Genomic DNA, 14,156 nt, shown 5'->3' with positions numbered 1-14,156 from the left:
ACAACAACACACACACACACACACACACACACACACACACACACACACACACACACACACACATCCCTCAACTCTCTCTCTCTCTCTCTCTCTCTCTCTTCATCCTTACACAGCACTTATCCCCGCCTCTGTTCTTTCTATTATTTTTTTTCTGTTCTAGATCGAACCTCGCGGACTCTCCCAGTGTTTACTTCACTCTCGTGAACGGCGACACGCCGGACACCAACTCTGAGGGCACATTTGCCATCAGGTGAGTACTCGCCAGCGTAATGGGTTTTCACTGTGTTATTGCAGTTTCTGTAATGGATTTTTTTGTTGGCTTATTTTTATTTACCTATGCACACTATGATATAATTATTTTAATATTTTTGTGGTATCCCAACTACGTTGCATGTGATCTCTCCTATTATCAGAGTATAATTTACTAACCCTACCTTTTGTGCTTCAAATATTAAAGTTTATTCATTTAATGAATGTGCCCCATTTTATCTCTTTTGTATTTTCCCCTCATACTCTATATCAAAATACTTTTCAGTTAAATTTCCTATATTTCAATCGTTTTATGTTTTTTTTCTACCTGTGCTCTGTTTTTATCTGTCCCTCCACGTCACCGCTCTTCTCCCTCCTCAGAAGACGGCTGCCTGACCAGCAAAGCTCTGTCTGCGGGGACAGCGCCGGCGTCACCGTCTTCGTGGCCACGCGAACCCTCGACTACGAGTTCGTCCAGCTTTACAAACTCAACCTGCAGATTGTGGTGAGTGGCCGGTCGAGAGTTGGCGTAGCAGTTGCCTTAATATGAAGTAACAAGTATACTCCCACCACTGCGAGTTTGTCCAGACCTACAGACTTTACCTGCAAGTAGTGAATGGCACCGATGTAGTGTAGTAACTCTAGCTGTCCAAGCTCAAGCTGTGGCTAGTGATGAGTGGACGGCGGAGACGCGGCGTTGTCGTTGGTAGCAATATGACAAGACTAGTCGATGAGGTTACTTTTCCTCCTGTCTTTGTATGTCTATCTAGATTCATGTATGTATAATATTTATGGATGTATGCGTGTACGTTACAGGGACACAACACATTGGCAATCAAACTAAAAGAAAAGCAACTCCATGAATCACGTATAATCACTAAATCACTCTTTAACGATATTTTTTTTGTGTGTGTGACTTCCGAGTTTTTTCGTTGTATCATATTCGCCCATAATCACAGAACTCCTAACCCCTGCGTTGCCGCAGAACGAGCGCAACGCCCGCCTGGAGCAGCAGGTCTTGGTCACCATTGTGGACGTGAACGACAACGCGCTGCTGCAGCCCTTCGACGGCGCGGTGCTGGAGAACACGGACAGCACGCTCATCACCACCATCCAGGCCGTGGACAAGGACGCCTCCCCAGAGTACAGGAAGGTGTGTGAATCCCTCCACACTCTGCCTCCTCCAACCCTTCCACCCCCTCCACCCCTGCTTCCTCCTGTCTCTCCACCCTGCCTCGTCCAGTCTCTCCACCCCTGCCTCCTCCAGTCTCCACCCCCTTCCACCCTCATCCCCGCCACGCCCGGAACACCACCCCGAACTACCCACGAACTAGTGACTCCCAAATGGCCTGTCTCCCCTTCTTCCGGCTCCGAATCCCCTCTGCTTTCCTCCTCTTCTCTCCTTAAACCCCTACTTCTACCCCTCATTCCCTCGACGCCCCTTCTTCACCCCCTCCCTCGTCCTCTTCCTCCTCCTCCCTCCAGGTTCTGCTTAACCCCAGGTCCTTCCCCTTCGTGTCTCTATCATCTTTCTAATATTGATATGTCCATCACCTCCTCCCATCCTGGCTCAGACAGGATGATCAATTCCCCCTGCCGTCTAGCCATGGCTCTGCTGCTACGTCTTTTACCTTCACCTCGCCTTACCTGCCACTACTTTTCTCCCTTCACCTCACCTTTCTTCCTACTACTCCTTCCCCTGCCACCTCACCTGCTCCTTCCTCCTTATACCATACTCCTCTTTCCGTGTCTACTTTACCCGATACTTCTCACCTTACCTGCTGTTACTTCTTCCTTCTCCACCTCGCCATACCTACTACTGCTCCTTCCCCCTACACCATACCTGCTACCACTACTTCCACATCCACCTTACCTGCTATTTCCCTTTTCACCTTCCCTGCTACTACGTCTTCCTTCTTCACCTTACCTTACCTGCTGATGCCCGTCCCCTCTCCACCTCACCTTCTACCGTCCTCCGCCCTTCTACCCTATTTGCCACTACTCCTTCCCCTTCCACCTTACCATCTCCTACCCCTTCCTTCCCTCCACCTTAAATCTTTCATATTTAGTGTCATTTCCATGGCAGGAGTGAGGGAAGGGTGTGGGTATGTGCATGTCGTCTTGATGAATTGCTGGGTCTGCCGCGATGGATGGCAGGATTAAACACATTTGCCACAACAGGGAATCGATGCGAGGACGGATGGAAGGGTGGACGGACAGGGAAGGGAAGTCAAAGGTAGGAAAGGTAAGGTAAGGGGAGGTATACGTGTCCATGGGGTGGGGTTCGTCGTGGCGAAACTAATGACACAGCTGCGGTCTCCCACTAGTCAATGGCTTGTATAATGGGCCATTCACTGACCACCTTCCTCCACCCTGATGATGGGAACGATTTGTCAGTGCGTGGTGGAAATGTTTCATCCTTCCAGCCTTGACGTAGCAGGGTTTTTTTTCGTTATTCTTTTACCGTAGAGGAAACAACTCAAGGGCAAAAAACAAAAAAAGACAAGAAAATAGCCTGCAGAAAAAGAAATCTAAAAGCCTGACCGGTGGCTGTTTTAGATTTTTTCTCAGTGTTTTTGCTCAGTTGAAGCGTGAGTGTGTGCCCTGATTTTAAACCGTTTTGAAGTTTTACTCGTTTTTCACTGGTTGCGTACTTTTTGTGTGGTTTATCACTGACGCACATCATCTAGCTCTTCAATCTAACTGTTCTAATGACGAGTGTATCTTTGCCTCTCAATGGAAATACTTAGAAAAGACAATAAAAAGCCCCAATCTCAAAGTTCTCAAAAGTCAGCGCCTGAATGTGATTTCCTTTTCTCTGGTTTACAAGTTTAAACTTTATGTGGTGATTTGTAATGATGAAATTGCAAAAGTTGTAATACACTTACAAAAGAATATAAAAAAAGTCTGCCTCGTGCCGTCTTTTCCTCCCTGTGACTTTGCACTGTCAGTATCACATTTCATTGTAATAATTATCATGTACAAAAGTCAACAAAGAAAATAAGAAGCGTTGAGTGTTAAGATATTCGTATTTTTTTCTTATAATCCTGCTTCGTTACAAAATAAATAAAAAAAAAGTCGGCACGTGATTTTGTGAATTCCATTACTTCACTTTTCTTTTTCTTTCTTCTCTGTTGTCGTCGGCAGCTCACGTACTGTTCGACGCCACGGCCTCCCACGACGTGATCACCAAGTTCACCTCAAGACCAACGGGGAGCTGTGGACGACGGGACCGCTGGACCGGGAGGAGGTGAGCCAGTACCGCGTGCCCATCCAGGTGACCGACGGCGTGCCAGGTGAGTCAGTGATCAGTAAGAGGCTTCCATTCCAAAAGTAGGAGATACACACTAGACACTCAAGGATCAGCCCTTCTTAGGCGTCTTTCCTAAACTCTTTAATAATAAATATCAGGCGAAAGTTTCTTCCAACGAAAATTAATTAGATAAGTTTCCGTGCTCATCCTCGGCGCCAAGATTCAGGGACACTTTTATTCATATATATTTTGCCTTTTTTTTTTAATGTCTCAATTTGCTTTCCTTATTATTATGTGTGTGGTCCTGTAGCATCGAACTTCCTAATCTACCCAGTAAGTTATAACTAGGTCTATATCCGCGACACGTTTGATTATAATGCCGATCTTTTTTTCTTTTTTTTCTCTATTTAAAATTGGTCCTTGTTTTCCTTGGACCGCAAACACATGTGCCTCCTTGCGTGATGCTCTGTAGCACCGAAGCATTCTGTATGCGTCATAAATATCTGTAAGTGTTTTTAAACCCTTTGAACGCGCTAGTGCCCGACAGACGCTCGCTGTAGTAACATAACGTAACCGTTCGGATCGATACTCTCTACCGATTTGCATTGATCGACATGTTTTTCTCCTTCAGGTAATAGCGATAATAAATTTCATGGCTCTAAATTATCCCGGTTTTTATAAATATTTGTGAACGTTTTAGAATTCTGAGAAAAAAAATAATAGTATGAGCTTCCACCTTAAAAAAAAAAAAAACTTAATTGTGATTGCAACTCATTGGGAAATCTTACATAAAAACAGCGTAGACTTTGTTCCCAAAATATTCCATAGTGGATCAGCATCATGCAGCGAGCAAGCTGATAGAGAGGCAGATATGACCTGTACGACTCAGTAATCTTTAGTATACGCGTCACCGTGCGTCATTCACCAGTAAGTGCGGCTACAGGCTTCACAGCACACCTACGCTCATACAGGATGCATGCAGCCGTTATTATTCTTGATTTTTCTTATTTACTGGAATCGTGTCTGGGTGGTGTAATAGTTTTCTCCATCGGTAGCATAAAAATATTCACCGTCACCAACAACACCATCACCAACACACACACACACACACACACACACACACACACACACACACACGCAGGCTGGATTCTTTCCGTTGACTAGAGGAGCATTGTCCCCCTTGAGCAAGGGGATGGGGTGTGTAATGTGAGGTCCTGGCAGTACCTGGAGATCGACGAAATGAGCATTCACTTGCTCGTGTCGGAGGGTACCTGCTGGCGAAAGCGAGTCCAACTGTGATCAGGCCGTGGTGAATTACACACACACACAAAAAAAAAAAGTACCCCACCCCCAAATACACACAAGGATCACAATCATGGCCACCTCCACAAGCAGCAATAGAACTATATCACCACCTTTGAAACTAAGTTACAGCCCCCGTTTCCTTTATCTATGGAAGCAGCGGGAAATATCTTTATCCTATACATATAAAACTGCGTAGTTGTATGTCTCCTCACACCATATACAATAAACGTCCGTCTGGCTCCGTCCCCTCCAGATCACGAGCGCATGACCACCTACTGGATCACGGTGCAGGACCTCAACGACGTGGCGCCCCAGTTCGACCTCTCGCAGGGGGTGTACGAGGTACAGCTGCCCGAGAACAGGGAAGCCGGCAAGCCCACGGGGATACGCCTGGCCGTAGATGACCAGGACATAGGTGAGGCACCAACTAACGGTTAGGAAGTGTGAAGTTCAGGGGCAGTTGTAAGGGCAGGGTGATACGAAGAGTGAGACATCTACAAACTAAAAAGAAATGGGAGAGTATGGGTGAAATAATGAAAAAGATGGTAGTGCGTGTCTGTTGCCTGGTGTGGGTTATGTGTCTGCTAATGCGTGTTAAGGGCCAGACGGTTCAGAAGATTTGTGTTGGAGTGGAAATAGTTCATGGCATATGTTGGTAAATGGAGGTCCGAGTTTCTCGCAAAAAATGTATGAAAAAAATCAACAATAACTGTCTACTCTATAATTCATACATATGTACTTGCTTGTGCACAATATCAAAGGCTCATTCAGGACATTTAACGATTTCCTTTCGACGTTATTAATATCTTTCTTTTCTTTCCTTCCAGTCAATCACTTCACGTTCGAAATCGTCGAGGGAAATGAAGAGAGAAAATTCCGGATCGACCCGCTGGTGAACAAGCCGCTGGACTACGACTACCCCGTGATGGACTGAAACGTGAGTCCCCTTGTAGGGATAACTAGCTTGAGGGGTGCCGAGCTTATATTAGGCAGTCTCCCAGTACCCTTGGCGGCTAGGGCGTGAGGACTTCCTTGTTTACCGTAGTCCCACCAGTGAAGTAACTTTAGTCTTTGCACTGCTGGCTGAATGGTGCCTGATGGGGAAAATATCAAACCCTGAGCGTGGATTTGATGTTTTTATGACGTCAGTAAAGTATTTATGAGAGTTCGGGATTTTTATATTTTGTAGCTAGGGCGCGAGCAATACCAAACACGGGGTAGTTATTTTCATGATGTTATTATGGTATTCATGGGTGTTTGGGACCTTTTGGAGCTGAGCCACGATTTACGTGCTGGGTTTGTCTGTAAAAAAACAAAGCTACATTTCCACAATTAGTCCCTTCTCCCAATCGTTTTCAATCGGGTGTTAGCATGGCATTTATGAGTATTCCGAGTATATAAGGAGGGAATATAGTTTAAAAAAGACGTGGTAAACTCTGATTTGGATACATACAGATAATTTTCCAGTGACGTTACCACGCTTCAAACAAACAAACAAACATAAAATGCGCTTGACGTCATCTACGCTCAGTTCCTGCAGAGGTTTACATCTTAAAGCTAATTTGGCTGCTAAAGCACTTAACAACGAACAGAAGGATTTTGGAGGTTGTAAGCAGTCTGCGTATATATTTATGCACGAGAAAGAGAGGAATAAATGCCACACACTTCTGCTAACAGTGAAGATGGTTGTTGTACGTTTTTTGGGTGTGGACTGACCCGAGGTACAGGCGCGCCACTGCACCCTCCGTCACTACCTCAGCACCATCCTCGTAGTAGTTGATTGATTGAGTGTGTGTGTGTGTGTGTGTGTGTGTGTGTGTGTGTGTGTGTGTGTGTGATAGAGTATCATTGTAAAGAAAAAAAAATGGGTAAGTGTGGGTGAGTTTCGTCTGGTGAGTCCCCCTCCCACCAATACACTGCTATTCTACTACGCACACACACACACACACACACACACACACACACACACACACACACACCGAAAGGACTGGGTCTGATTCCCTGGCCGGGTGAAGATAAGTTAGGTTTATCTTCTTCACGTGTAGCCCCTGTTCACCTAGCAGTGAGTAGGTACGAGACGTAAGGCGAGGAGTTGTGACCTGTTGTCGCGGTGTGTTGTGTGATCGGTCACTGAGCTCTGAGTTCCTTCCAGGGGAACGGCTGGCTGTCCTGAGAGAGACCTGCAGCAGACCAAGAGGTGAACACACACACACACACACACACACACACACACACACACACACACACACACACATCTCTCTCTCGGTATGTTCAGGGGCGTCCGCAGCAGTTTTTTCAAGTGGGGTCAGAGCCAATATGTTTTAGATCCTATACATATATACGTCAAATTTCATATTTTCCTTGGTGAACCACAAGGCAGCGGCACACAGTTTCCCAATAACTGCAGCACCAGGTACCCTTCTGAGGTTTTGAAAAATATGAATTCTGTTAAAACTTGCTAACGAAAGTGTGAATGGGAATATATCAGATTTCCTATGTGTGGGGGGGGCATCTGTCCTTTTTCCCCCGGCCCTCCGACGCCCATCTCTCTCTCTCTCTCTCTCTCACTAGCGCGCGCGCGCAATTAATCAAATATGTATAAATATCACCACAAGTTGTGTCCAGAAGGGCACATCTGTTGTGTGCCATTGTGTGAAGGCTTTTTATAGATGCCCGGTGATTCTACACGGGTCCACACCTAGATTACGGCACTTGACTGTATGTTTTGCTCTCTAATTCTCTGACTTTGCACTATGGGTGTATGGTGGCTGATCTGTGTCAGTCCCATTAGTACTGTCCTTGTGAAACATAGTATACAGCCAAGAGAAACAAAAGGTATCGGAATGAATAAACAATTCATCATGTCGGGTACCAGCCGAGCAGTAAAACAAATGCCACCGAGCGCGAAAATCCGTATAATTATATATTAATATTGTGTGAGATACTCTACTGCTCTTGTAGCCTCAATAATGCAGGAACACCACCAACTGTAGAAGGATGAAAGATAAATCGGGAGGGGAAGGCAGCCATGACGGCCAAATATTTTTTTCGAACCTCATGCTTTTATTATGTGAAAATAATTTAGTAAACACTAATATACTTGATTAAAAGTACAACGAATTATTTTAATAGTAATGATTCTACTACTGCTTCTGATAATAATGATACAAGAAATTATAATAATGATAATAATAATAATAATAATAATAATAATAATAATGCTGATGATGATGATGATGATGATGATAATTATAATAATAATTATAAATTATCTTTATTATTATTATTATTATTATTATTATTATTATTATTATTATTATTATTATTATTATAATAAGGGTAATAGTACACTTGGGTGTATCTCTCCCAGGATAGCGGAGATAGGTGAGACAAGGGAAAGGGGGCGGCGGGCTACAGGTATACAGGAGCTGGTCGGGACGTTATAGATAAATGAAAGTACTATACATCTTAGCTTTCGACCCCGAAAGATTGACCTTTCATGAACTCTCTCCCCTTTTGTTCCCCAGCCATTTATCGATCCCTTGGATGGTCCCCATCGACCCCCGGGGTCTATCTTAACCCTTTGGAGGGCCTTTTACAGTAAAGGAATCAGCTCCAGGGCTTACAAAAAGCTTACAAGCGCTGCTTCCACAGAGAAAAAAGTGAAAGCAATCAAGCGGAGTAAGTGTAAATAGGCACACACTTCATGCATAAATATTCCTATCAAGCCAAACTCATCGAGCCTACCAACACAGCTGATACCTAAATGAAATAATCAAATCACCACGCATCTTCCAAGAGCTTTGTGAGTGGAGGAACAAGCGAACAACTCTTAGGTAATTGTTTCAGTGGTCTCGCTTGCTCTGTCGAGCTCAAACTGAACCACTGAACCACTGACCCCAGTGCTCCAGTTAGTCAGTGTGGCGTAGCCTTGTCGACTGTGCACTTGTGCCGTAACTGCTATGTGTGTGCCCATTACTGCCGTGGGGATAACACTTATCATAATATTGAAGTGTTGGTATAGTACTGTACATGTTTTGTGATTATATGTAACGCGTTTGAGGTGCCGCGATCTAGAGTGGTGCGGTGTAAGTACTGAGGTGCTGGTGGTTATTAATGTCTGTGCTGCATAAAGACCGACTCGCACAAACACTTGTCAGGCATGGTTTGCTTCCATCTCCGACATCCTTGCTCACGACACCACACGCTCACCGCGAGATGGCAGCTGGTGCACCGAGCACCCAGCACCACATTATCAGTGTTGACAATCAAATCAAGGTGGCAAACATAATCAAATTACTAAAGGGCACTAGTAATCCCATAAAGAAGCATACATACTGAAGATTTTTTGTGTGTGCAGAGTACAGTAGCATTTTTAATTAAAAAAATTCCTGTCAAGATGGTCATCTTGAATGGATGAAAGTTCCTGAACCACACCAGTGAAAACCTGCAGCAGCTTGTGTTCTGTGTGGTCAGCATGTTCTGGTTCCCAGACGCACCCGTGGCATTGTACCGTCACATAAAATTGTACGACCGCGTCTCGGGTGAGGTTTGTGTGTGTTGCTGTGTTAAGGGATTAATATATCATTGCTGCCGCTCTGTGATGTTATTCTGGGTCGATACAAGCCTGGATAGATCTCTTCTCACTTAGTATTTTATTATAATGTGTACATTGCATACAGAAGGTAGTAACGTGCAAGTGACTGTTCCCTCAGTTTACGCTGCGGGTGCGGGTGGATGACGGCCCTGACGGACGTGGTAGTGGCGGTGATGAACGTGAACGACCTTCAGCCCGTGTTCCAGCGAGGCAACTACTCCTTCGTGGTCACAGAGAACACCGACTGCTCGCACCCACTTGGCCAGGCGTGTTCGTTACCTCTGATAGCCAGATGCGTGTCCCGCCCTTTGATAGTCAGGTATGTGTCCAGGTTCCCAATGATTGCCAGGTGTGTCCAGGTTCCCTTTGATAGCCAGGTTCCTTTGATAGCCAGGCATGTGTTCAGGTTCCCTTTGATAGCCAGGCATGTGTTCGTTCCTTTGATAGCCAGGCATGTGTTCGGTATCCCTTTGGTTGCCAGGTATGTGTCTCCGTTCCATTAGATGACCTGGTGTATTTTTAGGCTTCTTTTGCTAGCCAGGTGTGTGCCAGGTTTCTCTTAATGAGCAGAGGAAGTTTTATTATTATTGCGTGGACTTGTTCTTTCTTCCGCGGGATTTTATATATCGTTTTTTGAAGCCTTATTGTTTTAGTCGGCGCGAGGTGGATGGTGGAGAGACTCTTTAAAAGTTTCTTCTTACCCCAAGTGCTAATTAAACTTACGCTCTTCAGCCCACTGTCTCTCTTAATTCTTTCCTCCGGCGAACTTTTCTCCTTTTCTTTTCCACACACGTCTCCAGCATTTTTTTCTCTCTCTCTAAAATAATAATAATAATAAGCGGCTTATTGCATGAAGTACCAGGCAGCCCTAGAGCTGAAAATGTACATCAATGGAAGATGAAATGAAATGAATGAGACAAATGAACAAAGTAGTATGTGTGTGTGTTTATTATATTTTTCCTTCGCGTTATGTGCTTCCTCTTTACTCCATATTCTTCCTGCAGCAAAACTGTCATCTAATTCTTGGTCGACTTTTCTCGTAATCCTCACTGCTTATCTCGCTCGACGTCGACCCTCACCTTCTTACCTACCCACTCATCTGCCATTCATACCGCCTTTTCACTTCCTTCACTCCTTTCCTCCGCTACCTCACCTCTATTCACACACAATCCATTCCCTTCAAGTCATAAATCCACTATGCACACTTTCATTTATGCTCTCCCACCCTCCTTCTTGCCCTTTCCCTCTCAGTTTTCTATCCGTCTCTTGCTCTCGTTTCCCTTCCCTTCCTTGACCTGCCTCTTCCTCACATACTCTCCCTATCTACAATCCATCGCTTTCCTCCATCCTCCCTTCTTTTCTTCCCCATTTCCCTTTTATCCTGGTTTCTCTAGTCCTCTCCCGCTCTTTCTCCCTCCTCCCCTTCCTTCCTCCTCCCCCTCTTCTCCCCTTGTTTTGCTCCAGGGTTACAAAGCCATAATTTGGAGAGTTACCTTAAATCCATCTTTTCTGTGGCTTAGTCTTACCCGAGGGCTCAGCGTCACTCGTATTTTTCTTTAGTTTCCTTGTCGTTCGGGGAGGCGCGTCGCAATAAGACCACCAGAAACACGGGTCAGAGGCTTAGAGGAGTACCAATAAACAGGGTAGGATTAGCCTGTGCGCCGGAATGGGTTCAAGTCTGGGTGCGGAAACATTACGAAACAGAAGAATAAATACGACAGGATAACTTTTAATTTGTTTTATAACTACTTTTTTTCCTGGCAAATCCTTCCATGAGAGGATTGTCAAACTTTTTTATTTTACCTGATAAATTTCCTGTAGTTTTCCTTGATTTTTTAATCCTCGTCAGGGTAAGGATGCTAGGTATTATTTGTCGTGTGTGTGTGTGTGTGTGTGTGTGTGTGCGCGTCTAGAGCTGCCATATTAATCAATTTAGTTCCTCACCTGTTTAGTTCTCCAACTCCTTTGTTCTGTCCTCTTCTCCCCTCTTCTCATTTTTTTTCCTCATCATCGCACCATCACCACCACCTGACCACAAACCCACCACCACCACCCTCACCACCACCACCACCACCACCTGACCACTAACTCACCACCACTACCACCACCTCCACCACCACCACCTAACTACAAAATCCACCACCACCACCATGACCTTTGTACCCCAGCAGGTGTCGGCGCTGGATCCCGACCTGCCGCCCTCCGTCCACCAGAACATCCTCTACTACTTGTCCCCCGACGAACAGCGGAACTTCACCATTGACAGTCGCTCCGGCCAACTCTCCATACGAGGCGTGAGTGTTCCGGGAGACGGAGAGGGAGAGAGGGAGGGAAAAGGAAAAGGGGAGAGGGATAGGGAGGGTGAGAGAGGGAAAGAGGGAGACAGGGAGAGGGAAAGGGGGAAACGGGGAGAGGGAAAGGGGGAAACGGGGAGAGGATGACGGGGAGAAGGAGAGGGGGAGTGGAAGAGAGGGAAAGTGGAAGAGAGGGAAAGTGGAAGAGAAGGGGAATGGAAGAGAAGGGGAATGGAAGAAAAGGGGAGTGGAAGAAAAGGGGAGTGGAAGAAAAGGGGAGTGGAAGAAAAGGGGAGTGAAAGAGAGAGAGAGAGAGAGAGAGAGAGAGAGAGAGAGAGAGAGAGAGAGAGAGAGAGAGAGAGAGAGAGAGAGAGAGAGAGAGAGAGAGAGAGAGAGAGAGAGAGAGAGAGAGAGAGAGAGAGAGAGATTTACATTGATTTACATGGACGTTCAGACTACACAGACCTTAGTGTCCAGAACAGGTGGTCTGTCTTTGAACATAATCAAAACTTGTAAGTGTCGCAGTGACCGGAAACCAACACATTGCAGACGTGTCGGTTATTATTCTCCTCTGTACTCAATACCAGTTTGACCGCTATTCCCACCAGTGCCTAGACAGGGAGGCAATCCGAGGCACTGTGACTTTCGCCATCCATGTCCAATACTCATCACCCTTCAGCTTGCCTCCTCTTCCCCACCAGTGCCTAGACAGGGAGGCGGCGATCCGAGGCACTATGACCCTGTATCCGCGAGCCAACGACGAGGGCGGAAAGGGCCACGACGCCGACCCCGCCACCGTGCACGTCACCATCCTGGACCTCAACGACAACTACCCGCACATCATCAAGCCGGTGAGAGAGAGAGAGAGAGAGAGAGAGAGAGAGAGAGAGAGAGAGAGAGAGAGAGAGAGAGAGAGAGAGAGAGAGAGAGAGAGAGAGAGAGAGAGAGAGAGAGAGAGAGAGAGAGAGAGAGAGATAGCTGTCCACCCGAGCTACACTAGATCCGCTTGAGAGAGCTTCGTTAAAGTCCAGGTTGACAGGTGGACATCATGACGGAATGTCGGTTATCTTCGGCCACTTGGCGATGGGTGAAAATTGTCAGCTTGTAGCGGCGGGCGGACCTGAACGCGAGTGTCAGGATCATCAGGCCCGCACGCTGACCGCTCAGCCGCCGCCTTTAGACTTGAGGTAGACTGATGTGAAGGTCGTTATTTCTATTGTTTCATTTTCTGATCCGATTTTATTGTCAACTTGGAAAATATGAAGAAGAAAAAAACATGTCGTTATTCAACACAACGCGCAGCCAGGAAACGTAACCTTTGCTGTCTCGTATCAATCTTCAGACCTCAATACCTGCAATGGCATGACCAAATGTAATGGACCATTCTCATCCAACAGCTCTGAAGATTGCAGTCAATATTGCAGCAGATTTTGCCTCCAGTACACTTGCAAAAGGGAGCCATCGGCACACGACTTTAAAAAAAATAAAATAAACTATTAGAAAGCACGGTGAACTGGAGCAAGAGCGCAGTTACAAAAATTGTTTTATTTTACACCAGGCCATTGAACGAAAGTATCTTTAGCTACGCACTGCATTTATCCTGCAAGAGATCCCATGAAGCTAATAGTAAAAATAATGTTTTTAAACAAGTTTTGCTTTCTTTAGAATAGAAATGAATATTTTTCTATTGACAATTGATTGGAAATTGAGGTTTGAAGGTGCATCGACATTCAGGCTGCTGCTGAATACCGATGTTGGCCGTGGAGTTTGTCTCCCTGACAGCGGCTGCAAATCGTAGCCATCACAGACGGAAAATATAATAAGCCCAACACCAAAGTAAGGGCATGATGGATGTGCGTTAACATTTGTTTCTCCTCGAAAGCTGTTCGAATATTTATCTTATTACAAACATACAAGAAACAAATGAAATATAAACACCGACAGCAGAGAATGTAAGTGGTGTTGTGCATGCGCGCCTCCATGGTGTAGTGGTTAGCATGCCTAACTATGAATCTGCGGGCCTGGGTTCGAATCACGGCCTGGGAAGTCGGCTCGCAGCCCACCCAGCTGTTCATTCTTCCTTTCGGGTAAGTCTTTTCGGGTCCTTTCGGGTGTCTGCGGAAACCTGAGTAAATGAAATGTGGTAAACCGAATATTGCACTTGCCCTTTGACCCGGGGTAGTGAGGTATCACCCACCACAGCGCCTCCTCGGTAAAGTTGTTACTGTCCCTACCTACGAATCTGCAGGACTGTGGTCGAATCCCTGACCTGGGCACGCCAATCCAGCTGTTCATCCTTCCTTTCGGGATGGTCGATAAATGTATAACTGGGGAAACCCGGGGAAGGTAAAATGTGGTAACCTTGGTGTTGTACGGGCCCTGTTTCAGGTTAGTGGGTTTTCTACTACCACGGTGACGGGACGGGACGGGACGGAGATGAGCACCGCCGCCACGCGCA

At 45.9% G+C, this 14,156-nt stretch overlaps 2 protein-coding genes across 5 annotated transcripts in view; both read left to right on the top strand.

Moving 5' to 3' along the window:
- Positions 1 to 1,048: 1,048 nt before the first annotated feature.
- On the top strand, positions 1,049 to 6,158 carry LOC126994301 (protocadherin Fat 3-like). Its single transcript, XM_050853632.1, has 5 exons — positions 1,049 to 1,054; positions 1,235 to 1,402; positions 3,455 to 3,545; positions 5,061 to 5,222; positions 5,635 to 6,158. Exons 1-5 carry the CDS (start codon positions 1,049 to 1,051, stop codon positions 5,739 to 5,741), a joined length of 534 nt encoding a protein of 177 aa, XP_050709589.1. The 3' UTR covers positions 5,742 to 6,158.
- Positions 6,159 to 11,466: 5,308 nt separating this feature from the next.
- The window catches only part of LOC126994305 (protocadherin-11 X-linked-like), a 34,053-nt gene continuing 31,363 nt past the window's right edge, over positions 11,467 to 14,156 (top strand). For 3 of the 4 annotated variants that reach the window (XR_007748991.1, XM_050853634.1, XM_050853635.1), the window contains exons 1-2: positions 11,467 to 11,698; positions 12,400 to 12,549. Coding sequence is in view for 2 of the 4 variants with exons in the window: in XM_050853634.1 (XP_050709591.1) it covers positions 11,555 to 11,698; positions 12,400 to 12,549 (294 nt within the window). In the remaining 2 variants the exon portion in view is untranslated. The remainder of the gene's footprint in view (positions 11,699 to 12,399; positions 12,550 to 14,156) is intronic. The other variant, XR_007748989.1, reaches the window with a different exon arrangement.

This window comes from Eriocheir sinensis, unplaced genomic scaffold (genome assembly GCF_024679095.1).
Source record: "Eriocheir sinensis breed Jianghai 21 unplaced genomic scaffold, ASM2467909v1 Scaffold77, whole genome shotgun sequence".
Lineage (NCBI taxonomy): Eukaryota > Metazoa > Arthropoda > Malacostraca > Decapoda > Varunidae > Eriocheir > Eriocheir sinensis.
Note: the sequence above shows the minus strand (reverse complement) of the source record. Positions and strands in the feature narration are given on the sequence as shown.

Excerpts from the sequence above, each read along its gene's own strand:
- LOC126994301 (XM_050853632.1), top strand. Across the intron at positions 1,403-3,454 it reads CCTCCCCAGAGTACAGGAAG|ACCAACGGGGAGCTGTGGAC; the intron begins GTGTGTGAATCC and ends GTTCACCTCAAG. Across the intron at positions 5,223-5,634 it reads CGTAGATGACCAGGACATAG|TCAATCACTTCACGTTCGAA; the intron begins GTGAGGCACCAA and ends CTTTCCTTCCAG.